The 27788-nt window shown below is 39.5% G+C and overlaps 4 protein-coding genes across 8 annotated transcripts in view; 2 read left to right on the forward strand and 2 right to left on the reverse strand.

The window, feature by feature from the left end:
- The window catches only part of LOC113649996 (CD48 antigen-like), a 100741-nt gene extending 79111 nt beyond the window's left edge, over positions 1 to 21630 (forward strand). Inside the window, exons 6-9 of one of the 5 annotated variants that reach the window (XR_007143448.1) lie at positions 7927 to 8036; positions 8168 to 8233; positions 8328 to 8379; positions 8550 to 9537. Coding sequence is in view for 3 of the 5 variants with exons in the window: in XM_047815900.1 (XP_047671856.1) it covers positions 21086 to 21195; positions 21285 to 21359; positions 21488 to 21565 (263 nt within the window). In the remaining 2 variants the exon portion in view is untranslated. Of the gene's footprint in view, positions 1 to 7926; positions 8037 to 8167; positions 8234 to 8327; positions 9538 to 21085; positions 21196 to 21284; positions 21360 to 21487 lie in introns of those variants that run through there. The other 4 variants (XM_047815900.1, XM_047815899.1, XM_047815901.1 and 1 more) reach the window with 4 other exon arrangements.
- The window catches only part of LOC113649943 (natural killer cell receptor 2B4-like), a 469259-nt gene that overhangs the window by 359012 nt on the left and 82459 nt on the right, over positions 1 to 27788 (forward strand). The window lies entirely within an intron of this gene.
- Positions 11117 to 13031, reverse strand: LOC113640606 (signaling lymphocytic activation molecule-like). Its single transcript, XM_027143170.2, has 6 exons — positions 12735 to 13031; positions 12318 to 12653; positions 11770 to 12057; positions 11544 to 11656; positions 11380 to 11454; positions 11117 to 11253 (listed from the first exon to the last, which is right to left on the reverse strand). The coding sequence occupies exons 1-6, from the start codon at positions 12817 to 12819 to the stop codon at positions 11176 to 11178; spliced, it is 975 nt and encodes a 324-aa protein (XP_026998971.2). The 5' UTR covers positions 12820 to 13031; the 3' UTR covers positions 11117 to 11175.
- The window catches only part of LOC125138421 (signaling lymphocytic activation molecule-like), a 53387-nt gene continuing 47862 nt past the window's right edge, over positions 22264 to 27788 (reverse strand). The window contains exons 4-5 of the mRNA XM_047816067.1: positions 27694 to 27751; positions 22264 to 22360 (exon numbers count right to left, since the gene is read on the reverse strand). Of these exons, the coding sequence (XP_047672023.1) occupies positions 22264 to 22360; positions 27694 to 27751 (155 nt within the window). The remainder of the gene's footprint in view (positions 22361 to 27693; positions 27752 to 27788) is intronic.

Raw genomic sequence — 27788 nt, forward strand, 5'->3', positions numbered from 1 at the left:
CCAGCAAGTGGCAGTAATGTAATGGCTGGGCATTGTTAAAAACCTGTGAAGAAGAGCTTCATTTCAGGAATCCCATGTACACTTTTCCATAAACACTCCAATGTATTAGCTGTTGTTGCTGTAGTTACCGGATAGACATCAATCCACTTAGAATGAGCATCAGTTAGAAATAAGAACATTTAAACCCAGAAATGGACCTGCATATTCCATATGAATTCTCCTCCTGAGTTGTCTGGGCCACTACCATGGCTGGTGCCCTTGCAGGGGCTTTTTTCTGCACCTCAATATCAGCATCCAGTTTCAGCCACCAAATATAACACCTTCATTTTTGACATACACGGGTGGAACTGATGCAGCTGCTCCAACAAACTCAAATGTCCTTGTACTGGAATAAGAACACAGGCTCCCTCAGCACACATCCATTCTGAACTCTGAGCTCTTGCTGTCTTTACTTATAAAATATAAATTTAGATGAATTGTGATCAGGCCAGCCTTGTTCTGTTCTTCCTCTGGTTCTTCCTCAGATTGTTGCAACACAGGAGAGACGACTGAGGGCATCTGCATTTCCATGATCTCTCCCAACTCTATAAGAAATCACATACTCATATGCTCCCAACATTATTGCCAACCTTATAATTTGTTGAGATGCCATTTGAGGTACAGCCTTTCATTCATTTAGAGAGTAAAGGTTTGTGGTCAGTACAGATTACGAATTTACGTCCATACAGATATTTATGGAATTTTTTTAACTCCAAACACAACAGTCAATCCTTCTTTCTCTAGCTGTGAGTAGTTCATCTCTGCTTTTGTAAGGGTCCTGGCCACAAATCCAATGGGTCTTTCAGTTCCATCTTTCACACGACGTGCTAACACAGTTCCCACACTGTATGCCACCACGAGTCTCAGTGTTAATGTAAACACACACACCACCACCATGAGTCTCAGTGTTTGATGTAAATACACACATCACCACGAGTCTCACTGTTGATGTAAACACACACACCACCGAGTCTCAGTGTTGATGTAAACCCCCACACACCACCACGAGTCTCAGTGTTGATGTAAACACACACCACCACCAGTCTCAGTGTTGATGTAAACACACACACACACCACCACGAGTCTCAGTGTTGATGTAAACCCCCACACACCACCACGAGTCTCAGTGTTGATGTAAACCCCCACACACCACCACGAGTCTCAGTGTTGATGTAAACACACACACCACCACAGCTCTAAATGAGGTGATCCCGTCCAGCTGAATGGCGGCGTCTCTGAGCCACGTCTCCGTGAAAACAAACATGCAGCAGTTTCTAAACTCTCGCCATGTAGCACATTCGAGTCAGATGTAGTCCAGTTTATTTTCCAGGGAGCAAACATCAGAGAGTAGAATTAGGTTTTAGCCTAGGGTTTGTTTTTAGCCTAACATGGATACCTGCCTGCTTACTGCACGTGAAAAGGGAGGGTGAACAGGGACGGTGAACAGGGTGTAGAGTAGAGATGCTAGTGTTCAAAATGAGGGTTGAGGATACCTGTTTTCCTGCAAGTGGAGGTGCAAATTCCCAGCTCACTGAGCTTAGTGATCAGTACAGTGGGGAGAACTGTATTGAGCACAGAGCTAAAGCCAATGAACAGCATTCTGATGTAGGTGTTGTTTTTATCAAGGTGGGTGAGGGCTGAATAAAGAGTCGTGGAAACTGCATCTTCTGTCAACCTGTGGACCATCTTCTGTCGACCACCTTCAGGCAATAGGCAAACTGGTGTGGGCCCACAGTGAGGTGACTCAGAACCAGTTTCTCAAAACACTTCATAACAATAGGGGTGAGTGAAACTGGACGAAAGTCATTCAGGCAATCGGCAGCTGAGTGCTTAGGAACTGGTATGATGTATGATGTAGACTTCAGGCATGTAGGAACTGTGGCTTGGGCCAGTGACAGGTTGAAAATGCCAGTGAAAACTTGTGCCATTTATCCAGCACATGAGAACTCGTCCCGGTATGCAGTCTGGACCAGCTGCCGTGCGTCCATTGTTAAGAGTGAAAGTGAACTGTGAGCAGTAGAAGAGTCAATGATTGAGGTGAAATGTCCTATGCCTTGATCGAAACGAGCAAAAAAATGATTGAGTTCATCCGTTAGGAAGGCACTGCTGGTTGGTTGAGATTGAGGGGTCGGTCTGTGATGGTCTGGATTCCACATGTGTCTGGGGTCAGAGTTGTGGAAGTGTTCTTCTACAATATATGGATTTTGTATGTATGTCTGGCTTTTAAATGCCTCTTTTCAGGTTGGCCCTGGCTCTGTAGTCCTTTGTGTTGCCAGATTTAAAAGCAGCATCTCTTGCTTTTAACAGGAGGCGGACTTAATAATAATAATAATAATAATAATAATAATAATAATAATAATAATAATAATAATAATGTTTATTACATTAGCACCTTTCCCAAGCTCAAGGACGCTTTACAAGGTACAGTATTTCAAGACAGATGAAATATAGTGCAACATACATATACATATTTGTCGGACATTTGCCCAGGACGAAGGACTCTACATAGTACACGATACATACACCACATTTCAGAAAAATTAAGGACTCCTAATACATATGCATTTACTGATAGTGAAGGTTGAAAAGGTGGGTCTTAAGCCTTGATTTAAATTCAGACAAAGTGGTGATGGTTCTGAGTGCAATGGGTGGGGAGTTCCATAGTGTTGGAGCAATGACAGAAAAGGATCTGCCACCCACAGAGGATAACCGGTATCTAGGAATACAAAGAAGTTCAGAATTTGAAGACCGGAGTGATCGTGAAGGTTCATAGGATGAGAGAAGATCGGAAAGATGGGGGGGGGGGGGGGGCATTTAGTGCCTTATAAGTGAGCAGTATGATTTTACATTAACAGAATCTGGTTGACAGGCAGTATATAACTGAATATCATCAGCATAACAATGGTAACTAAAACCATGTCGACGAATGAAGTTGCCAAGCGGCTGAATGTAAGGAATGAATAGCAGTGGGCCAAGAACAGAGCCCTGTGGGACACCCTGTTTAAGTAAGACAGTAGGGGATTTGGAATTGTGTATGGAGATATGATATTGCCTGCCCGTGAGATAAGAGGAAAACCAGGATAGTGCAGAGCCTGATATGCCAAATTCCGCTAAGCGGGAAAGTAATATTTTATGACAGACAGTATCAAAGGCAGAGCTGAGGTCTAATAACAGAATTATAGAGAGACTACCTGAGTCTCCAGTGAGTAAAAGATCATTAACAACCTTTACTAGCGCGGTCTCCGTGCTATGCTGTTGGTGGAAGCCAGATTGAATAATATCGAAGAGGTTGTTACCAGCTAGGAATGACTGCAGCTGAGAGGCCAAAGCCTTTTCCATAATCTTCGATACAAATGGCAGGTTGGACACAGGGCGGTAGTTGGATAAGTCTGCTGGGTCCAGATTAGTCTTTTTGAGTATGGGAGTAACAGCAGCAGTCTTAAGTGACACAGGTACAGTAGAGGAGATAAATGACATATTAATACCATGCGCAAAATATCATGGTATTGGGTCGGGTTTAGGTGACGTTTGGAGCTGAGCGGCTGCGAGCGGCAGTGGTGTTGTAGCTTTGGTGGAGAGAGAAGGTGTGTATCGCTCTTCTCTCTGTTCACCGGTACTTTGTCATGTTTAACAGTGCTTGGTGTACGAGTATATTGTGTTTGCTCAAATTTAACCCACAAATTAGCAAAAATGAGCACGAAACAGACGTCATTAGAAAGTTAGAAACTCTGCCGGTGTTCTGGATTAAAGTCATGGCGGAATACCCTGAGATTGTCACCACAGCACTTAAATCCCTATTGCTTTTTCCGACATGCTATCTGTGTGATGCGGGGATTTCTGCAGTGACGGCAACCGATACAAAACAACGGAATAAACTGGACATAAGCAACACACTTCGGGTGTCATTGTCTCCTATTACCCCAGATGGAACCGTCTAGTTGCAAAGAAACAAGCTCAGGGTTCTCATTGATTTAGTGTTGTAGTGAGTTAAAAAGGCATGTTTAAATACAATTAAATTAAAATTATTCATTTTAATTTAATTGTATAGCCCGCACCCCCCAACCCCAGCGGGCCGCGGTAAAATTATCAAACATTGACCGGTCCGTGGTGAAAAAAAGGTTGGGGACCACTGGTTTAGTTGGTCTGTAAATTAATATATGTACAATGGGATGTTTGATACCAAGCTTCATAACCATGTACTCAAATGTCGTGATATTGTAAAAAAACAACAATTCAGAGACAGTTAATGACGCACGAAAAATGACAGCAAGATCACGCCCTTTACCAGTTGTATGTGGTTCTGACATATGTCGGTATCCAATGGGGTAAGCAGATTCAGGTGGATGAAATCATCTTGTACCTGCCAAGTCTCTGTGAGAAATAACATATCAAATATATGGTCAACTTTTAGCTCATTCATATAGGTGCCTTTGTCTGAGATAGATCGACAATTTAGAAGGGCACAGTGTGTATTTGTTCCACTGACAGTAGGGGTATGCTTAATCACAGAGTCAGTCATATCAATGTTGACAAGGGAGCGATGTCGATTATGAGAACGAGCCAACTGTTTCATAGCCCTGCTACTAGACCAGATAGAGGGGATCGCAGACGATGATGACTGATAAAGGACGTACTGTATCTCCTGGAAGAGTGATGTAAATATCTTGGGCGACGAGGAAACCAGATGAGCGGCAATAGTCATACGTCACGGGGTCAAGGCACCAGTGCCCGTTAAGAGCCATTAGCTCGCAGGGCCTGTATTCGATTTCCATATGAGCGTTGAAACCAAAAATAGCCAGAGATAGAATAGTAAATCCCAGAGACTTTAATGTGTTGAAAAGAGCCATGGAAAAGTCAGCCGACAGTATTACCGCATTAGCCAGAACCGAACCCAACCCAACATCATCAAAAGCACACGGAAAGGGAAGCTACCTGACCAAACAGTATGCTAACAGACAATCCACAAGTAGAGTGTTAACTCACCTCATAGTTAGTCAGATCGATGGAGAATCAAGAGGGCAGAGGGCTCGCGATAAACTAGAAACCAAACTTTTCCTGCCGCTAAAAAAAAAACCAACTCTTCAACACGGCGTAAGGCAAAAGATATCCAAACATATGGAAATTCCTCAGATTGGGAAGTAATCCAAACAATAATTCCGAAATGTGAATTAACACAGCAGGCAAACAAAACTAAACTAAACAAAACAATAACCCAGCATGGAGCGGCAGCTAGATGCGCACAGCGTTCCAAACCGGAACCAGAAGCGATGTACTCTGTTTGCTCTTCAGAGTTTAAGTTCTCTGTTTGCTCTACAGACTTCAGAGTTCTTCCATGGCTTCTGATTAGTAAAGCATTTCATGTGTTTAATTCCAGTGACATTGTCAATGCACGTGTTGATATGGTACAAAACAGATGATGTGTAAATGTACATGTCAGTGTGAGAGTCCAATGTGGACTGTGAGGCAGATATGTTCCAGTCAGTGTCCTGAAATTGTTGCTGTAGAGATGAAATGGCTCCTCTGGACATAACTTTACTGTCCTCACTGCTGGTTTCACCCGTTTGATCAGTGGTGTGTGTTTGAGTAGCATGAAAAAAGAGAGGTGTTTAGACTGACCCAGGTATGTTTGTGTATAGCTGATCCAGTGTGTTATCCCCTCTGGTAGAACAGGAGATATTATGATGACATTATGGTAGTACCGATCTCAGGCTGGAGTGGTTGAAATCTCCAGCAACGATGAAAGCTCCTTCAAGATGTGCAGACCAATTATATTTTCAGGATGTAAAACCAATTACATTTTCAGGATGTGAACTTCAGAAGAGCACAGAGTGACCACTCTCTGCTGAACATCGACGGATCATCTGTAGAGATCTTCAAGAGCACCAAATTTCTTGGTGTTCATCTAGCAGAGAACTTCACCTGGTCACTCAAGACCAGCTCCATCACCAAGAAAGCCCAGCAGTCTTTCTACTTATTACGAAGGCTGGGAAAGGCACATCTCCCTCCCCCCGTCCTGAATACTTTTTACCGAGGGAAAATTGAGAGAATTCTGAGCAGCTGCATCACTGTCTGGTTTGGGAACTGCACCAACAGCTGAGAAGATCATTGGTGTCTCTCTTCCCTCTATCATGGACATTTACACCACACGCTGCATCTGCAAACACTAACCAACACTAACCTGTGAACGCAATTCATCCTCTGCAAATGAACCAAAATGCAGCTGCACGGCTTGTTTTCAACCTGCCAAAGTTCTCGCATACCACCCTGCTGCTGAGATCCCTCCAGTGGTTTCCGGTAGCTGCAAGCATCAGATTCAAAGCACTGATGCTGGCCTACAAAGCTAAAAATAGACCAGCTGCCTCTTACCTAAAAGCCGTCATCACTCCTCAGACTGCACCCCACACCCTCCGATCTACAGCACTGCTCCACTGGTTCCACCATCTCTCAGGGTAAGAGGCAAGTTTACTACAAGACTCTTCTCTGTTCTGGCACGTCTGGCAAATGCTGTAAATGTAAACAGCATTGTGGACCCCACACACACCTCACACACACTTCACCCCACACACACCTCATATAACACTGTGTTCATTCTAGTATTACTGCACACAATATTGTCTGAACATACAGTATTTACACTGCGCTGTTTCTGTTTATTGTCTTTTTTGTATTTTTTGTATTGTCTTTTAATTTTTTGTCTGCACTGTCTTGTCTGTCTTATTTGTCTTGTCCTACACTGTGTACACCAGGTTACACAGGTACACTTTATGTATCTAAGACTAACTTACTAAGTCCTTATAGCCCTGTGTGTATTTTATGGTACACCCTGATCCTGGAGAAACGTTGTCTCATGTCACTGTGTACTGTAACAGATGTATATGGTTGTAATGACAATAAAAGTTTCTTGACTCTTAATTGTACTCTTTGCACTTCTGGTAGATACCAAACTATAGTTCATTATTGTGTACCTGTACATGTAATGACAATAAAGGTCTGTCAGTCTGTCTGTCTGTCTGTCTATCGATCTATTTAAGACATTTAATTTAGCCAGCTAACATGTCACTTTTTTGAATGAGAGAATCTCCATCACCAATAACACAGATCTCAGTGTTCCCCTCAATCTCCCACTTCAAATACAACACAATGACATTAACACTTACATCTGTGTGTCTGCAAACCCTGTCAGCAATAAAACTTCTCTCAACATCACACAGTTCTGTGACGTCTCAGGTACGTCAGTGAGTCTAAACTCTCATCACTTTACTGTAGTTAAGAAAAGAATAAAAAATATAGCTGCAAGCAGCGATGGCGGCCCTCGCACGTTTTTTTAATCGCTATACGATGCCTCCCAGAAAACAATGCACGGTGGGCAAGTGCTTCAAGTGGGTAATTATCAGTGGACCTTTTTTGGGGACTGTAGGTAAGTGAAACCCTACATTTTAGACAAACGGGGGTGCTATTGAGCCACTTAAGAGACACACCTTTGTCTGACCTTTTTGTCCACACTTAACAGCCGACAAATGTGATGTATGTGTAAATTTCAAGTTACTCTAAGCACGCCAAAAGCCTTAAATATGCTTGAGATAAAAGTAAATTTTGACACGATGCCATAGCAACAGTGTTTGAGATCAAAACTCTGTTCGCAATTTCGCATCTCCAATATATAGTAAATACTTCATCAGTACTTCAGTGATCTGTAGTTTACTTCAGCACAGGTCTTAGTGTGTGTTGTATAAACTCTGTGATAGACTTTTATGTTATACATCAACACATGATCTATATTTTTATAAGAAATACAAACTTATTGAAGTAACTGATTAAAATTTCTTTACTTTTTTGTTTTTTAATAATAAACTGCTTACATTTATGATTATATCTTAATTTGTACAGATGATTGTCCCTATTCACTTCTTCCTGCTCTGGTATCTGTTGGACTTTTTGTGTTATTAATTATAATATTAATAATTGCGGGGATTCGGCTGAAGAAGAAAAAACACAAGGCAAGTAATGAATCTTTCTGTTCATGTGTTTAGTTCAGTTTTTATATTTAAAAAAAATAAAAAATATATATATATATACATTTTGTTCAGTTCAGTAACATTTAATCCGATTAATTTTTCTTTATTTACAGAAAATCCTGATGTACTGACTTCCTCTGATGCGAATATCATCACTCACAGTGCAGAGAGAGATAAAGATTGAAAAGTTGTGGGGAAAATAATTTGGTATAAAATCACAGGAGTGATAAAGTCTCCTCCTGATTCAGATAGTGAAATATACTGCTGTGTTACAGGAAGAAAACTCCACAGTAACGGATGATGAGACCCTGTGGTGTATTCAGACGTGAGGAGATCCAAATAATTCAACACATCTCTATATGATATAAAATATTTTATGTTTTTGCACTTTTCATGTTCTGTCATACGTCAGAGTGACGCACTCGAGGGAAAGCTTTCTTCACTTTAGCTTCACTTTCTTCGCTTTAGCTTCACTTTATCTTCACATGCTTATAGACATAGACAATTGGCTAGTGTTGCTGTGAATGACCAGAGACAGAGTATATGCCCCTCTCACCCCGAGAGCATGGCCAGATTTGCCCTCTTAACTGGACACCTTGATGATGAAGGTACAGGAGCACTTTTTGTGTCTGGTTCCTCTCAAGTTTATCACTCACGTTGTCTCAGGTTGCTTTTCCTTCCCTCTGCTGCCTTGCCCTACCTCATTAGTGATGAATGTTAAGTGTCCAGACTTTCTCTACAGACTTGTGTAATATGGTTCAAATATATAATATAATGTCTTCCTGATGTTTTACAAACTAAAGTGCAATTCTGTAAAAATTGCTGCTTCCACCTTGTGGTCAAAATCAGTATTTTACACAACACTAAAAATGTGCTGATATTTTACATTGTTACGGCCTTTTTTATGTTTGTTCTCTGTTTTGGGAGGTGTCTGTGTTTCTGTGCAGGATGAACACCGATTGGTTACTGAAGGTTACCTGGTGCCACGCCCTGCCTGGTCAGCTGACTCCCTGCAGCCTATAAAAGCCACCACCACCTCTTCCTGCTTTAGCTTTTTGGCTCACTTGCTGTGTTTTGTGTTACTTGTTTGCTGCTAGTTAGTATTGTGTGTGAGTTGTCTGTGATATTAGTGTGTTTAGATATTCCTATTAATGCTGATTATTGCCTGTTCTTTTGGCTTTGACTCTGGATTGCATGTTTGTTCTTATTAGCTAACCTGCAAATATGTGAATATAGTATTATTGGGACAGCAGGGAGACGGATGCCATTTTTGTTTGAACCTTTTATTGGTTGTGTTTTTGTACAGGGAGTTAGGGAAGGAATTGTGTTCCTTTTTTTGTTTGTTTGCACAGTAGGGAATTTAAAGGGTACAACAATTAGTTGTTTCTGTTAGTTATTGTGGCCTTGTCGGCTCCTGAAGACATAACCCCAGTTGTACATGTGAAATTTGTTATTCTCATTAAAAATATTGTTTATTCCGTTACCTCTGTTTCCTCGTACCCTTTCATGTTGCACCTTCACCCCTAGACAGGGTGTAACAACATGCAGATTTTATTACATTTGCCTTATTACAAATGACATGAGCACGATCACCTGAACACATTAACACTACAAAGCTCTTACAGTAGGAGCACATAGACGTCCTTATATATGAATTACTCTGATTTATTTAGAATTCCAGCATGAGGATATTTTGACTTTAACACACACTCACTTTGTTAATTTACAGCAAAGATTTTAAATAAACACTAAAAAATATTTTATACATATATAACATTTATACATTATAAATAATGTTTGTTTCTATTTTTCGACCCTTCATATACAGTGAGCTTATAAATATAAAAACAGACAAAAAACATGAAGTCCTTAAAAAAAATTATGACACAAACATCACACCGTTATTTACGTGACCCAGAGAAGTCACAGTCAAATGAGTCCGAGGAGAGTCAGAGACTTACAGAGGGGTCACACAGGAGTCACAGCAAAGTCATAACAGAGTCACAGAGGAGTCAAAGCAGAGTTATGACATCAGTGAAAAGTCACAGCAGAGTGAGAGACACAGAGGAGTCACACACACCAGAGTGGAGTCACAGAGAAGACTAAATGGCTAATGTTAGAGTCAGAGAGGAGTCCTAAAAGAGACACAGAGGAGTCAGAGTAGAGACATAGGGGAGTCAGAGGTGGAGTCATAGAAAACTCAGATCCAGTCAGAGTTTTGGAGTCAGATATCTACTGACAGTGTGTACTGTAAACCATCAGACTGCACTCTCATAGGTGACCAGAGCATCTGATGGAGACAGAGTACCCTGACTAACAGCTGTAATAAACACACACACACACACACACACACACACACACACACACACACACACACACACACACACAGTGAGTAATTTTGAGAACCAAACCTCATTTTTCTCTTAAACTCTTTAAAGTCAATAACACTCACCTGCAATAACTCTGACATCATCAACCTGCTCCATTCATCTTTTCTGTAGCTTTTCCTGCCTTGTTTTTCAGCTTCTTCAGTTTTTCAGTTGTGGGCTTTGGTTCATAGACAGCTCTCATTTTTAACAACAAACTCACTCTTCACCTATGAACTATTGAAGTAATCAATCTAAACACACCGACACACACCTGAGCAACAAGAAGTACCTGTCAATCACCTGTATTAGTCACACTGTTTCTGATCAACTGAAAAGGTTTAGAAGTAAATATCACAGGAAATGATCTGTGTCTCATAGGGTTAGGGTTAGAGTTAGGTGTCAGTGTCTTCAGTGGATAGCAAACAAACAAACAGAAATAATATTTACACATGCTCATGAGCAGGATTTGCTTTCTGATCTGCTACCCCCTTGTGGTCAGTGTTGGTATTGCACATAGCAGCAATAACTCACTGTTACATAAATAAACTAATTACAAAACTCCTACTTGAAGAGCAAACTGTTTTTAATTGTAGTTACATGAAGTACAAAGATTGAGAATGTTAATAATTTTTAATCCAAACTCTAATATTCAAAAAATTATTAGATATAAATGAATTATGAATCAATGACCTATAAAAGAATTTGATTAATTATCATGTAAAGTTCTTTTTGATAAATAAGTATGTACTGAATTATGTCAGTGTCTCCACAGCTGAGTACATCACGAAGGTATTCAGCTCTTGACCATCTGTTATTCTGGACTTTTCTTCCTGTAAGACACAGCAGTATATTTCAGTATCTGAATCAGGTTGAGACTTTGTGATTTTTCTTTAAGGTTAAACTCACTAACACATTTCACATCATGATTATTTGAATAGTGTGATTTGGATGTTTACCTTTTTAACTCTCTCTGCACTGTGAGCTGTAATTGTCACCTCAGTGAAAGTCACTTCCTCAAGTTTCTTTAGGAGCTAAAGAGAAAAAATCTGATTCATTGTCTTGAACATGGGAAATGTACAAACTAAACTAAACACCGGATCAGAAAGATGCATTTTCTGACCTTGTTGTGTTTTCTTTTTAGCCAAACCCACACAAATCCTGTTAGTATTAGTAGCAGGAAAACTCCAGCTGATATCAGGACAGGAAGCAGTGAAGGAGAATCATCAGATTTATCTGTGTATACATATCAACAGTATATCTGACCGATCAGATCACTCCATCGTGAATATTCATTATTCTTTTCTTAACCACAGTAAAGTGATGGGAGTTTAGACTCACTGACGTACCTGAGACGTCACAGAGCTGTGTGATGATGAGAGAAGTTGTTTTATTGCTGACAGGGTTTGCAGACACACAGATGTAAGTGTTAATGTCATTGTGTTGTATTTGAAGTGGGAGATTGAGGGGAACACTGAGATCTGTGTTATTGGTGATGGAGATTCTCTCATTCTCTCTGTACCAGGATAACTTCACATCTTCTCCATTCTCCACAGAACACAGGAGGAAACACGACTCTGTGGAAATCACACTTGGCTTTCCTCTTTCATTTATTATTACTGGAGTTGATACTGGAGCTAAAAACACAAACACATTAAATACTTTAGTCACATGAAACAGAATGAAAGCCACTGTTTAATTCTACTTCTTATCTGCTCAGACATTTAAACAGCAGGTCATCAGCAGAATTCTCACTCAGTGTAGAAGATCATTTTCTAAGTTTATTTCACAGTCAGACTCCCAGATTATTCCTCATGACTCCTAGGTGTCTCAGTGTAATTATGAAGTTATGAGACTGAACACAGACATGAAGGAGACATGAAAAACTTTTACTCACCATAAACATTGACACTGAAAGTCCTAGATGAGAGACGTCCAGTGATGACGTGTAATAAATAAACTCCAGAATCAGTTCTGCTGATGTTCCTGATGGTTAAAGCTCCACTGATTCTGTCCAGCTGCAGTCGCTCTTTAAATCTCTCACTGATGTCTGTAACAGTTTCTCCTTTAAACACCTGACTGTTCAATATCTTTTCCTCTGCTTTCTCAGGTCCATAAAACCAAACTATATGAGCATCCCTCTGAATCCCAGTAATCCCAGTATGGAGAGTTATAGTGGTTCCTTCCCCTTCCTGCAGTGTGACCGTCTCGTCTCCAGCTTCACACAGTAAACCTGCATCACAGCTTCAGCTTCATCATTTCACTCACAAACTATACTGTGATGTGTGATTGTGAAGGAAAAACACAAACTTACAGCACAGCAGGAGAAGAAGAGTCCTGAGAGTCCTGATTTCTGCTACAATATTCACCAGCATGTTCCTGTTTCTCCTCGACGTCATTATCAGTGAAGAACGTTGTGTTCAGTGCAGTTGTGTTGCTGCTGTTCACGACCTTCCCTTACTGTTAGTTTAGCGTCTTTACTGTCCCACATTCATCAGAGCGCTGGGCGGAAGTCCTGTCTCAGTGTGTTCAGTCTCTACACGCTCACTACACACTTTTCTCTCACCAATGGAGACGTGTGATTGATATGAAACAACTTTTTTTTAGATCTATTTAGTGGAAACAAGGTTTTAAATTCTCTCCTCACATTTACAAGATCTACGAATTATAACAAGTAAGAGTGTAATTTCAATAAAGTTCATTAGAACTTAAAACTAAACTGAGTATAAATTTGTACATCTTCAGGCAGCCATGATGTGACAGGTTTCATTCTTATATGTGAAGTATTAAATGAGTATAATAAGATTTTATTTGATCTACATCTGGAGATCTGTGCATTTGCCTTGACATTTCGATTAGATTCTGCAGAGTTTAGTTTTTTAAAAATTTCACAGGCCTTGTGTAAAAGTATGAAGTTATGATTTTACAGTGTAGTCGTCCATCACCACTTCCCCTTTACTGTGTGAGATGGAGAGCTGAACACTGAGAACAAACCACAAACCTCTACAATAACTAGAACAACTGCCAGTCTGTTATTTCTGTTCTCTGCTAATAGTTTTGTGTTTCTTTGGTGGTTGATCATTAAAAACACATGAGCTACATGTGAATCTGTGTCTAATTATCTGATCTTTGTTCATGTAAAATGTAGAAATAAAAATAGACTTAAAACAAATCCATCCACCTCTGGATGACACCAAATAGTGCTAATAAATGGTAAAGTTTTGTTCATTATGATGAAGAGTGCAATTATTCTGACCCATACACAATGTGTGCAGCTTTAAACAAACAGCAGTTCATTTTTAACATCCTTAAGATTATTAGCTCAGTTTAGGCTGTGAAATATGTAACATGGATCTTTACATGTGTCTTAAATTAAACTGGACATTTTACTCATTTAGATCTGGTTAAATTCAAAGATTAATTCAAAAAGATTTGGTTGTTGGTTACAGAGTGTAAGTAGAAATTTCTAAAAGATTCTTAATAAATGCCTGGAAGTCTGAACATTTACTTTATGTTCTGTTTCAAACTCAGTATTGCACATAAAACATTAAAACTACAACAGGTTATGTATGTAACCCGGTTTCCTGAAAAGGTAACAAGACACTGAGTCATGGCTGACACTATGGGAATGCTCCTTGCCGAAACGGGGTCTGAAGCTCTGTGTGAAATCATGATAATCTATTGGCTAAGGAGCTCATGCGAAATAGTCTCGTTCCCTTCTCAAGGGACCGGGTAAAATACGTAACATGGTATAGATGCTGGGTCATGGCTGACGCTATGGGACCACCAATACCAATGACACCACACACCGGGAGATGTCTGTGACGCAAGTCGTAAAATGGCATAAACAAGCAGGGATCAGAGCATCATTAGCCCTATAAAACCCAGGAACCAAGGGTGGGGAGAGGTCCAGGTTATATAACCTGATAAGAATGATAAAAACTGTCCTGCTCTGCCAACATGTGGGACAGAAAGCCTAAAGAAAAGCAGAATGAGCAGCTAATAGCAGACCATTTCCAAGGTCAGAAACTCCTCCATGGCTGACTCCATTGGCTCAAAAGGAGACTTACCAGCCCCTGCATGACTACTGAGAGGTCCTAGGAGGGGGTCTGCAGGAAAGACACAGCCATCTGTCACTGCACAGAGAGGATAGGATTTACCCCAGGCACTCGAGCGATGAGCTTAAAACCTGAGAACCAGAACTCGGCAAAGCAGGTGCAGACTGTCTTGCTCTGCCAAGTTGTGGGGCAGAAGTCAGAAGGGCTTCAGAAAAACTGATACTCCAGCTAACAGCACAGCGATTCCTCAGGCCTCAGCCCCTACCTTAGCAAAAGCCTGCTCTCATGCACAATGGAATGCAAATCACTCTCAGCAAGATAAATTTGGTCTCTACCTAATGCAAGATCTGGTGCACCAATCTGAACAGAGGGCATGAGCACAGACTGTCCTAATGATTGATGCAGGGAATCACCAAATATAACATCTGAGTTTAAAGAGGAAGTGTATCAGTGGTATAAACACAGTCCCTGTCAGGTAATCGGTATGCTATGAAAGACAGGAGCTCCACCAAATGCCATGGGCAAGGCAGCCATCTAGGACCATTCCGCATCCCGAGAGGGAGGGATACATGGGTAGAGCCTTGTGACTATGACATGCTCTGAGAGTGGGACTCAAGGTGAGAACTGGGGTCCACCAACAAAAGAAGGGTATGAAGCCTGAGAAGCATAACCCTTGTGTTCATTTGTGGGATTGAAAAGAAAAATGACTGCTCCTGAGTCAGAGATGAAATGGTCTCTAGAGTAGTAAATCAAAGAAATAGTTTTGGGCACCAACGTCATGAGCCAAGCAGCCTTTGGCAGAGGGACATTGGTCTAGCCGGATGTCCTTTATGACTGAAAGGACGGAAACCCCATGAGGGAACCAAGAAATGCCAGCTGTGAGGCCAGAGGCTCGAATTGTGAGGGGAATATACCCTATGTCCTATTCTGCAGATGCGAGAAAAGTTCATCCTGGAGAAACAAGGCTTGGTCTTTGCCAACAACAGTGAGCAGCAAAACCTCAAACAAGAAGGATGGGAGACAAACTGGATTCTGTAGTATTATCCTACATTATACAGAACCCGCTGTGACACACCCTGCAGAAGCTTTCACGCTGCCAGGTGGTCTGAGAGAGGTGCTAGCCTCTCGCTGTTCACACTTAGCCTAGTGCCCTTAAACAAAAAGCTGGCAGGGGCTAATTCAGAAGAACATGACACATAAGGAAGCACCTCAAAGTCTGATGCAGACAATAATAATCCCACATTCAGTTCAGGAAAAATTGCAAAGTGAGCTCCCGTAGCCAAAACGAAGGAATTGGATTTAAGTGCTTGGCTGGAAAACAGACACAAAAGCGCACAACGTCAACGCACATTTTTTTAAGTTGCCTTCACCAGCATAAATGCCACTGGCTCTTTTAGGAAGCGATTCAGTGGCAGAACGCTCATCGTTGAACCCATAGAGTTCCGATATTTCTGATATTTCTGATTCTGATTCCCAATTCCAGTCGAAACGGAGACATTCGATTCAGCAAAAAGGACTCAACTGTCTCTTGATCCATTTCTGACCTAAACTGTAACCTCCACAACCGAAGCCGTTGCGCTGTCTTGACAGACACGGAACTCCAGCCTGGAATGCAGCCAAGTAAGAGCCGAGATTGTGAAGAGCAATTGCTTGCAATGCACACGATCACCTGCCTCGAGAGCCGACTGCTTGATATGATAATGAAGAAAAGACCCTAGACTCTATGGGAACACCCCGGCATTGGTATTGGTGTTCCCATAGAGTCAGCCATGACCCAGCATCTACACCAGGTTAAGTATTTTATCTGGTCCCCTGAGAAGGGAACGAGATGCTGCGTCGCTGGCCATACTCAGGGCATCCACTAGCGATTCCATCAGACAATAGTAGTTGGAGTAATGTGACTTAGAAGTCGTGTATAGTCTTGCTGTCTTGCTCCGCTTTGTCCCATGAGCTCCTTAGCCAATAGATTAGCATGATTTCACACAGAGCTTCAGACGCCGCTTACGCAAGGAGCATTCCCATAGTGTCAACCATGACACAGTGTCTTGTTACCTTCTCAGGAAACCAGGTTACATACATAACCTGTTGTAGTTTTAATTTATGTGCAGTACAGAGTTTGAAACAGAGTATAAAGTAAATCATGATCAGATATCAAGGCATTTATTAAGAATCTTTCAGAATTTTTTACTTACACTCTGTAACCAACAACTAAATATTTTTTACTTTAATTGAACCAGATCTAAAAGAGTAATATGTCCAGTTTAATCTGAGGGGCTTTTTACACCTGGTCACTTCATGCGTTTTCTGTGATCCGATATCTATCCGATCGTAAAAAGACCAGGCGTCTCATTTATAAAGCGTGCGTACGCACAAAACGGGGATGGAAATGTGCGTACGCCAGATCCCACGCAAAGGTTGTGATCTATAAAAAACAAACTTGACGGGAGAATGTGCGCACCTTTAAGCAAACTTTGAGCTGTGCATACGCACATTCTGGAGACAAAGGGAATTGGTGACACAGATGGTGAGGTCGTGAACTGAAGTTAGATTGTAGAAAATATATGTGGGAAGAACGATTATAAGAATTATTCATTCATTCATTCATTTTCTACCGCTTGTCCGAACTTCTCGGGTCACGGGGAGTCTGTGTCTATCTCAGGCGTTTAATTTATTTAATTTAATTTTCACTCCATTTCATACGTTATATCCACATTATCATGAAGATTGAATCCAACAGTGTTATTTGTGCCGATTGTTTTAGGCTATATACATCTAGTAACATCCAAACGTAATTCAAAATGTATTTAAAAAAATAATAATAATAATCAGCGCTGTCTTACAGTCACATTGTCCACAACGGGAGCGCAGGAGGAGATGGCGCAACTAGCTACAGAATAGCATGAAATACCCTTTTATTAGAAAACTGCAGAACACAGTGTAAAAACTAAATATTTTCCTCAATGTACATATATCATAAAATGTCAAAGTCTGCAAATACAGTCATGAAGCACAATCGCTACTCATCATCGGTCCTAACTATTACGGTGTTCATTACAAAACCGTCATGAAGAAGCATGTGTTCACTATAACATTTTCGTCTTAAATTTTCGCCCACAAATTAATTCTGTGATATTGTCAAAGTGTTAGCGGTCTAATTGCTAAAAACATATAAATCCTCCGGCGACCCGAGTATGTAATGGGTCTTACGCCATTACGCCAATGGCAGAATAAGGAGAGAACGAGTTTTCAGGGACCATGGTGATGACTGGCTAATAAGCCGATTTAGATTCCCTAGAGCTGTGCTCTTGGATCTATGTGCTGAATTGGGTCCAGTATTGTATTCCCAGTCCAAATACAAGTCCTCACCACTCTGGGGTTCTTGGCAACCGGCTGTTTCCAGCGGAAATTGGCAGACAGGTAAATTATTTATATAAAAAAAAACTATAAGTAATCCTTAACTTTGTGTCTAAGACTTTTTGTATATGAAAGAATTCTATTGGAATCTATCATTTCACCCTATCCCTGAGTGCCATAATATCTGTGGTTTTGAATGGTATACTTAATATGTGTAGTCGATACATCAGGTTCCCCTACACTGTGCGAGAACAGGCGGAAATTAAAATGCAATTTGCAGCAATGTCTGGTTTCCCAAATGTAATCGGCGCAATTGACTGCACTCATGTTGCTATAAAGGCACCATCTGAAAATGAATTTGCTTACGTTTAACAATATTAAAAAGTAGAAACTGTAACAATTTTAATATAAATATAACAATGTTGCTTTTAATATAATTATAACCTGCAGGCGACAGTGACTCCCCCCTGAGACACTGACTCCTCCCCCCATTTTTAAACACGCAGAGGATTATAACGAGGTCCACTCTCGTGATTTGCATTGACTATTTATGGTTAAAATTGGCGTGTACAGGGCGGGATTTGAGGCTGGTTCACGTACACACGTCTGCGGGTGATCTGTGATTTATAAAGGGAACATTGCTTACAGGTGTGCGTACGCACGGTTTTATAAATCGCAATTTTTTTGGGCGTACGCCATTTTTGGCTTTTAGTAGGGATCCTACGCACAGTTTTATAAATGAGACCCCAGGTCTAAATGCCCTCCGAAACATTTTTGAGACGGATATAAATCCGATCGTTCAAACCCCTTCAGGAGGTGGTCTGGGACGCATTACAGAAACTGGACAGGTGTAAATGAATGTGGTTGTTCAAGCCAGATACGTCAGCGCTATAATCCTCCCAAACGGAAGTACGTCACTCGCAGGTGACTCGTGAGTCGCGCATCGCGCCAGAATCAAATACGTTTTGGGTGGCAGTAGAAAGAGCGGATTGATATCCGATTCGCCAAGACGCGTTTATGTGGCCTAATGTAAATGGAACAGTTTTAACAAATCAGATATCTATGGGATCAGAGACAACACAAAGTGACCGGGTGTAAAAAGGCCGTAAGTCACATTTAAAGATCCATGTTGCATATTTTACACCCTAAACTGAGCTAATAAACTTAAGGATGTTAAAAATTAACTTTTGGCTTTGTTTAAAGCTGCACACATTGTGTATGGGTCAGAATAATTGCAGCCTTCATCATATCGAGCAAAGCTTATCATTTATTTGCACACATCCAGAAGTGGACAGATTCGTTTTAAGTCTATTTTTATTTCTACATTTTATGTGAACAAAGATCAGATAATTAGACACAGATTCACATGTAGCTCATGTGTTTTTAATGAACAACTACCAAAGACACACAAAACTATTAGCAGAGAACAGAAATAACAGAGTGACAGTTGTTCTAGTTATTGTAGAGGTTTGTGGTTTGTTCTCAGTGTTCAGCTCTCCATCTCACACAGTAAAGGGGAAGTGGTGATGGACGACTACACTGTAAAGTCATTCCTTCATACTTTTACACAAGGCCTGTGAAATTTCTAAAGTACTAAAATCTGCAAAATCTAATCGAAATGTTAAGGCAAAGACACAATTCTCTGGAAGTAGATCATATAAAATATTATTATACTCATTTAAAATTTCACATGTAAGAATGAAACCTGTGACATCATGGCTCCCTGAGGGTGTACAAACTTATGATCACTTCAGTCTTCAGTTCTAATGCACTTTACTGAAATTACACTCTTACTTGTTAGAATTCTTAGATCTTGTAAATGTAATTTATTCCAACAAAGAGGAGAGAATTTTAAACCTTATTTCCACTAAATAGATCTAAAAAAGTTGTTTCATACCAATCACACGTCTCCATTGGTGAGAGAAAAGTGTGTAGTGAGCGTGTAGAGACTGAACACACTGAGACAGGACTTCCGCCCAGCGCTCTGATGAATGTGGGACAGTAAAGACGCTAAACTAACAGTAAGGGAAGGTCGTGAACAGCAGCAACACAACTGCACTGAACACAACGTTCTTCACTGATAATGACGTCGAGGAGAAACAGGAACATGCTGGTGAATATTGTAGCAGAAATCAGGACTCTCAGGACTCTTCTTCTCCTGCTGTGCTGTAAGTTTGTGTTTTTCCTTCACAATCACACATCACAGTATAGTTTGTGAGTGAAATGATGAAGCTGAAGCTGTGATGCAGGTTTATTGTGTGAAGCTGGAGATGAGACGGTCACACTGCAGGAAGTGGAAGGAACCACTATAACTCTCCATACTGGGATAACTGGGATTCAGAGTGATGCTCAGATTCTGTGGATTTATGGACCTGAGAAATCAGAGGAGAAGATATTGAACAGTCAGGTGTTTAAAGGAGAAACTGTTACAGACATCAGTGAGAGATTTAAAGAGCGACTGCAGCTGGACAGAATCAGTGGAGCTTTAACCATCAGGAACATCAGCAGAACTGATTCTGGAGTTTATTTATTACAAGTCATTACTGGACGTGTCTCATCTAGGACTTTCAGTGTCAGTGTTTTTGGTGAGTAAAAGTGTTTCATGTCTCCTTCATGTCCGTGTTCAGTCTCATAACTTCATAATTACACTGAGACACCTAGGAGTCATGAGGAATAAACTGGGAATCCGGCTGTGGAATCATCCTGGAAAATGATCTTCTACACTGAGTGAGAATTCTGCTGATGACCTGCTGTTTAAATGTCTGAGCAGATAAGAAGTAGAATTAAACAGTGGCTTTCATTCTGCTTCATGTGACTAAAGTATTTAATGTGTTTGTGTTTTTAGCTCAAGTATCAACTCCAGTAATAATAAATGAAAGAGGAAAGCCAAGTGTGATTTCCACAGAATCGTGTTTCCTCCTGTGTTCTGTGGAGAATGGAGAAGATGTGAAGTTATCCTGGTACAGAGAGAATGAGAGAATCTCCATCACCAATAACACAGATCTCAGTGTTCCCCTCAATCTCCCACTTCAAATACAACACAATGACATTAACACTTACATCTGTGTGTCTGCAAACCCTGTCAGCAATAAAACAACAACTCTCATCATCACACAGCTCTGTGACGTCTCAGGTACGTCAGTGAGTCTAAACTCTCATCACTTTACTGTGGTTAAGAAAAGAATAATGAATATTCATGATGGAGTGATCTGATTGGTCAGATATATTGTTGATTATATCATAATATTCACAGACAAATCTGATGGTTCTCCTTCACTGCTTCCTGTCCTGATATCAGCTGGAGTTTTCCTGCTACTAATACTAACAGGATTTGTGTGGGTTTGGCTAAAAGGAAAAAACAAGGTCAGAAAATGCATCTTTCTGTTCCGGTGTTTAGTTTAGTTTGTACATTTCCCATGTTCAAGACAATGAATCTGATTTTTTCTCTTAAGCTCCTAAAGAAACTTGAGGAAGTGACTTTCACTGAGGTGACAATTACAGCTCACAGTGCAGAGAGAGTTAAAAAGGTAAACATCCAAATCACACTATTCAAATAATCATGATGTGAAATGTGTTAGTGAGTTTAACCTTAAAGAAAAATCACAAAGTCTCAACCTGATACTCAGATACTGAAATATACTGCTGTGTCTTACAGGAAGAAAAGTCCAGAATAACAGATGATCAAGAGCTGAATACCTTCGTGATGTACTCAGCTGTGGAGACACTGACATAATTCAGTACATACTTATTTATCAAATAGAACATTAAATGATAATTAATCAATTTCTTTTATAGGTCACTGATCTATTATTCATTTATATTTAATAACCTTTGAATATTGGAGTTTGGATTAAAAAAAATAATAACATTCTCGATATGTGTACTTCATTAAACTACAAATAAAAACAGTTTACTCTTCAAGTAGTAATTTTTTTTTTTTTTTTTTTTTTTTGAGTTTTGTAATTAATTTATTCATGTAACCCTGTTATTGCTGCTATGTGCAATACCAACAGTGTCCACAAGGTGGTAGCAGATCAGATAGCAAATCCTGCTCATGAGCATGTGTAGATATTATTTCCGTTTGTTTGTTTGTTTGTTTGTTTGTTTGCTATCCACTGAAGACACTGACACCTAACTCTAACCCTAACCCCATGAGATGAGATTTTCTATGAGTTGCTCAGGTGTGTGTCTGTGTTTTTAGATTGATTACTTCAATAGTTCACAGGTGAAGACTGAGTTTGTTGTTAAAAATGAGAGCTGTCTATGAACCAAAGCCCACAACTGAAAGAAGCTGAAAAACAAGGCAGGAAAAGCTACAGAAAAGATGAATGGATCAGGTTGATGATGTCAGAGTTATTGTCAGGGTACTCTGTCTCCATCAGATGCTCACGTCACCTATGAGGGTGAAGTCTGAGGGTTTACAGTAGACTGTCAGAAGATGTCTGACTCCAAAACTCTGACTAGATCTGAGTTTTCTCTGACTCTAACTTTGACTCCTCTGTGTCTCTGCTGTGACTCCTCTGTGTCTCTGCATATGAAGTGTTGAAAAATAGAAACAAACGCTATTTATTATGTATAAAAGTTATATATGCATCAAATATTTTTTTAGTCTCTATTTAAAATTTTTGCTGTAAATTAACAAAGTGAGTGTGTGTTAAAGCAAGAAAAGCATTAAAAGGCATTCTGATTTGGCAATAACAACAACTTATATAATGGTTATATATGTGGATTTATTATTAACAGCAGGATGTAAAAACTGAAACTGCCCTAATAAACAAACTGCCCCTCCACACCCCAAAACCCCCTCACAATTTTTGCCAGTGATTGGTGACCTACCAGCTATGGGTTTTTGAAAACCTGCATCTCTTCTCACATGTTTCTAGTTTTTTTTTTTTTTTTTTCAAATGTAAGTATTTTAGGTTATGACAAAAATTGCTGACATTTCTGGTACATATGATTTTAACTCTTATGCTAACAATGACGAGGCAGATCGGACGAAAGACAGTGTTTACACAGCACTAATAAAACACCTGGAACTTAGCCTGTGGGTCTGCATTTACTGTAACTGGGGTTTAACTTGAATTCTGAGTCAGTTTACTCAGTTAAAGTATTAAAAAGCTTCCTTATGAGGCAATAACAAAAACAATAACAGTCATTTTTCTGAAAAACTTAAATGGTTATTTATAAATGAATAAATAAATACCACAGAATCTGGTCCCAGGGGTGGCTGAGTGAGACTCTCCTCTTCTGATAAGCTGCTATAAAAACAGCTCTTCTTCTGTCTTTAGGAGACAACACTAACGTCTGTGGTTCTACATCTAGCAGGTTGAGTGTTAATGAGCAGAAGTGAGATTTAATATGCAGTAAAAGTGTAATTCTAGATCATCAAATCACTGCTTTATATTAATACACTTGTTACAGCTAATTATCGTTTCTATAGCAACAACTCATTCAGAGAGTTAGGGAATGGTGGCATGTAAGCAAATTTATGTATTATATGATTTTAATAATTATTGAAAGATGAGATGGTAAACTTATGATGTGTTTTTTGTCTTTTTTTTCTTTGCAGAAAAATACCGAAATGGGCAAAGGAAAAAAAACTCACCCAGATCCTCATGTGCATCATTTTACTTGCCCAACTCTGCTGAACAACGATCTAAATTATAGAACTTCCAAGTATCATCAGTTGTGTAACGCCGACTGCCGACTGTATAAAAACGATTACTACTGGGGTAACACTAAAAATGGCTGGAGTAAAAGGCAACGAGTGTAAAGATGACCATCCCTGTGACCTGTATGGTAAAAATTACTACTGGTGATATACTGTGTATTAATTAATTACTGTCGAAAAGTGGAGCCCAGAACAGTGCTGTATAGAAGTTCGATTTATCAGAGTGAGTGCAGGGATGAGTGTTCCTATGATGAGTCAAAGTCATACTACTGGTGCAACACAGATAATGGGTGGGACTACTGCTATACAAAACTTGATGTCACGTACAAAAATGAGCCGTGCCGATCCGATCACTCCTGTGACACCCATGGCATGGACTACTCTTGGTGCTGGAAAAACTCAGGCTGGGACTATTGTGGCACTATTGAGACCAGCAATAATTGCAGATCCATTGGACGTAGGAAAAGACAAGCTAATAATAGAGCAAAGACCTGTACTACGAGCAGAATTATAGAAGAGATCTGTACTGAGACTGACCAGAACAGAAGGGTGATTCATATTACTGCAGAGCCTAATTTTAACGCAATACAAGATGGAGGAAACTTCAGGAACGAAATAACATGCTTAATTTCAAGCTGGACCAATGGTCTCCTGCGCAATCAGCGCAGGACACTCATCATAACACAAAACCTTCACATTGACAACCAGGGGATGGTGAAAAGAAATAATCATCATTACTACAACCTCCAAATTCAGTTGAACATACCTCGCCAAAAAGGAAGGAGCACTACAGTGGCCCAGGTGCTAATTCCAGAAAATGAAGATGTTCCAGAAATTTATGTCCAGAAACCTTTTAATGAGAGCGTCTGCCGACATGCCAGGGTTTTTGTGGATGTGATCTGAATTCCTGTTAGGCGTGGACAAAACTGTGAGCAAAGATGCAGTTGATTTGCAGACAATGATTTAACTTTTGCTTGTTGCCTGAAGCAGAAGAACCACAGCATGCTATTACTTTTGAACAGATCTGATTTACTTTAGATTTGATTGTGTAGAAATATGTAGATCCTGTTTAATGACCCCTATAACCACATCACTGAGAAAGTGGCATGAGCTGATGATCAGTACACAGATTCCATTGAATCAAAGAGGAACATCTCATGTTTTAGCTTCAAGCAACAGAGAAATGTACTGAATGATTATCTATTAATAAAAATCTTTGCTGATGTTGGCTACCTGCAAAAATATTTTTAAAAATGTACAATTTCTATATAATTCTTTTACAATAAAACAAAATGAACTGCTATATTTCTCCAGGTCCTATGATGGCCATAGAGTTAGCATTAGCCAGATGTAACAATGGAAATTTTCTTTCATATCACTCCGCTGTTCATTTCTGCAGAGTTAAAAATTTATCCTGGATATTGATAGTCTGACGTTTCACACTGTACATATGTAAACTGAGCAGATACGAATCCAAATCCAATATCCGATACATACATTTTTAATTTTTTTCTTTTCTATTCTTTTCTTTTCTTTTCTTTTCTTTTCATCATCCCAATGCTGGTCAGACGTGCACTTTTATTTACACAGAGTTAATAAACACCCAGTCCTTGTTGAGTTGGTGTGGACTTACGGTAATAAAGTTTAACTTGAATTTTTGCCAGTGATTGTACACGAAAAGTAGCAGTTCTGGGTCTTTGAAAACCAGCATCTCTTCTCACATGTTTCTAGTTTTTTTACTTTTTCAAATGTAAGCATTTTAGGTTATGACAAAAATTGCTGACATTTCTGGTACATATGATTTTAACTCTTATGCTAACAATGACTTATACTGTAGGTCTGCATTTACTGTAACTGGGGTTTAATTGAATTTTTGCCAGAAAAAAAAGTTTGAGTTTACTCAGTTAAAGCATAAAAAGTATTAAAACGTTTCCTTATGAGGCAAAAACAAGACAAGGGATTTTTCTGACCCACTTAATAATGTCTTTAATGTAAGTATTTAACAACAGCAGGTCAAAATCCTCAACAAACTTGTGTGTTTTTTGTACATGTCTGTAGTGGTGGTTTGTTGTTGGCGTTGTGGTAATTGGATTATTGTGGTTTTATGAGTATTTTGGTATTGACTTCTGCCTGTTTTTTCACTCTGAGCTTGTATATATATATATATATATATACACTGTTTCACTGGCAGTAGAGGTGTGGCTGCCTTTTTTTTTTGGGAGTGCGTTCCTTTTTCCCCTGTGTGTGTTTGGTAGGGAGTTAGGGAGGTTCCCCTGTATTTTTCTTTTCTTTGCTTTCAGGTAAGCATAGTTATCTCACTAGTAGACCTTTTTTTGTTTATTATTTTGGCCTGGGCCCACCTTGAAGAGACGCCTGTGTACTGTTGGCTGTATAAATGAGTAAATTTGTACATTTCCCATGTTCAAGTCAATGAATCTGATTTTTCCTCTTTAGCTCCTAAAGAAACTTGAGGAAGTGACTTTCACTGAGTTTTGACATTGTACAGTTTTATTAAATCTCAGTTTTATTACTGATGTAATTATAATGACGTACATGTCCCTTAGTGACACATGTTTTTGGATTGTGTAGGAAACCCGTCCACAATGCCACTAAGTAATGTGTCCTTGTTTGCACGGGTTAGTTTTGAAAACACAAGATCAACTATCAGACTTGGTCTTACCTTGAATGCAGGTGTCCTTCGAAATCCATTGGTCTTCTAACAAAGGATCCTCTTCAAGTTCTTCTACCTAATCTATTGTTTGAATCTTTAAATGAAGGATTCAGACTTGGACCTTTTTGTGTTTTCAGGTTCCTCCCAATGGGAGGCCTTGTTTTTATTAAAAGTAATGTAATACAGATAAATGTGTGTAATATATGTAAAGTAAAAAGAAAAGTACAAATAAAATCTCCTTCAAATAATCAAACAGTATTAGAATAAGTAAGAGTAATTAAGATGCAAAGATTATAACAAACCAAGAAACACTCTCCAAGTGTAAACCTGCATTTGTTCTATGATGCACCCAGAGTATAACATGCACTGAGCTTGTTTACACTAGAATGCAAGCACAATGTAATTCAAGGCGAGCTTTTATACATTCTGTATCATTACTGTTGCCGGTTGTATTTATTTGGCTGTTGGGTTTGGTCCCGTTTGTGCCTTCTCGACGGCCAACATCTCGTCCCCCAACCATTTCTCATCTCCCAGACATATCTCGTCAGGGACTCTGTGTGCTACTAATGTCTTTATTCTCAAGGTTAACACTTCTATATATGGTTATATGGTTGCAGTTAACTTCCTGCAACTGTCAGGCTGTGATTATGTATGACTGAAACTTTCTCTCGCCGTGGAATTCAACAGCAAGCGTTAAAACCCTTTGCATGCAGATTACTCCCAGTAAATACACTGTAGGCTTCATAAGCTTTCACAACAAGAAACAGATTTCATCTAACTTTACAGTCAAAATAAACAATATTAATCTTATCGATTCTATTACAGGAGAATACATGATAAGAAAAAGAAAAGCAATTCAGAGTTCTTCTGAACATCTGAAAATAAAGCATAATAAAACATACATTATAATCTTTTCTTTGGGAATCTTCTTCCCACTGATTAGGTACAGCATCTGATCCCTCGTTGTCTTCTTCTAAACACTCATATTCAAATCTTTCAACTCTTCAACCAACTCTTCAACCTTTTGTATTTTTACATCAATTTTCCTTTGTTTATTTACCTTACATTTCACTTTTCTTTCCCTACTTTTCCTTCTCTTTGTATTATCTATGTCCGTCTGTCCACTGACAGATAACTTAATTGGTTGGCAAGGCAGCAGAGGGAAGGAAAAACAACCTGAGGCAACATGAGTGATAAACCTGAGAGGATCCAGACTCAAAAAGTGCTCCTGTACATTCATCATCAAGGTGTCCAGTTAAGAGGGCAAATCTGGCCGATTTTATACCAAATCCTTTTCCCCACAACTTTACCTCTTTATCTCTCTCTGCACTGTGAGTGAAATTTAAAACATTGTAAGTCAGTTCTTAAATTTTTTCTGAAAATAAAGAAAAATTCATTAAATGTTACTGAACAAATATAAAAACTGAACTAAACACATTAACAAAAAGATTCTTTACTTACCTTTTGTTTTTTCTTTTTTAGCCGAATCCCCAAAATTATTAATATTATAATTAATAACACAAAAACTCCAGCTGATATCAGAGCAAGAAGCAGTGAAGGGGGAGGATCAGGTTTATCTGTAAAGATTGAGATATAATCATAAATGTAAGCAAT

The sequence above is a fragment of the Tachysurus fulvidraco genome, chromosome 7 (genome assembly GCF_022655615.1).
Source record: "Tachysurus fulvidraco isolate hzauxx_2018 chromosome 7, HZAU_PFXX_2.0, whole genome shotgun sequence".
NCBI classification, from domain to species: Eukaryota; Metazoa; Chordata; class Actinopteri; order Siluriformes; family Bagridae; genus Tachysurus; species Tachysurus fulvidraco.

What these genes read in the sequence shown, in the direction of transcription:
- LOC113640606 (XM_027143170.2), bottom strand. Translation starts at nt 12,819, where the DNA reads ATGACGTCGAGGAGAAACAGGAACATGCTGGTGAATATTGTAGCAGAA. An exon ending in TTTCAGTGTCAATGTTTATG is followed by an intron (nt 12,058 to 12,317) that starts GTGAGTAAAAGT and finishes TTGTGTTTTTAG; the next exon opens with CTCCAGTATCAACTCCAGTA. An exon ending in ACAGCTCTGTGACGTCTCAG is followed by an intron (nt 11,657 to 11,769) that starts GTACGTCAGTGA and finishes ATGTATACACAG; the next exon opens with ATAAATCTGATGATTCTCCT.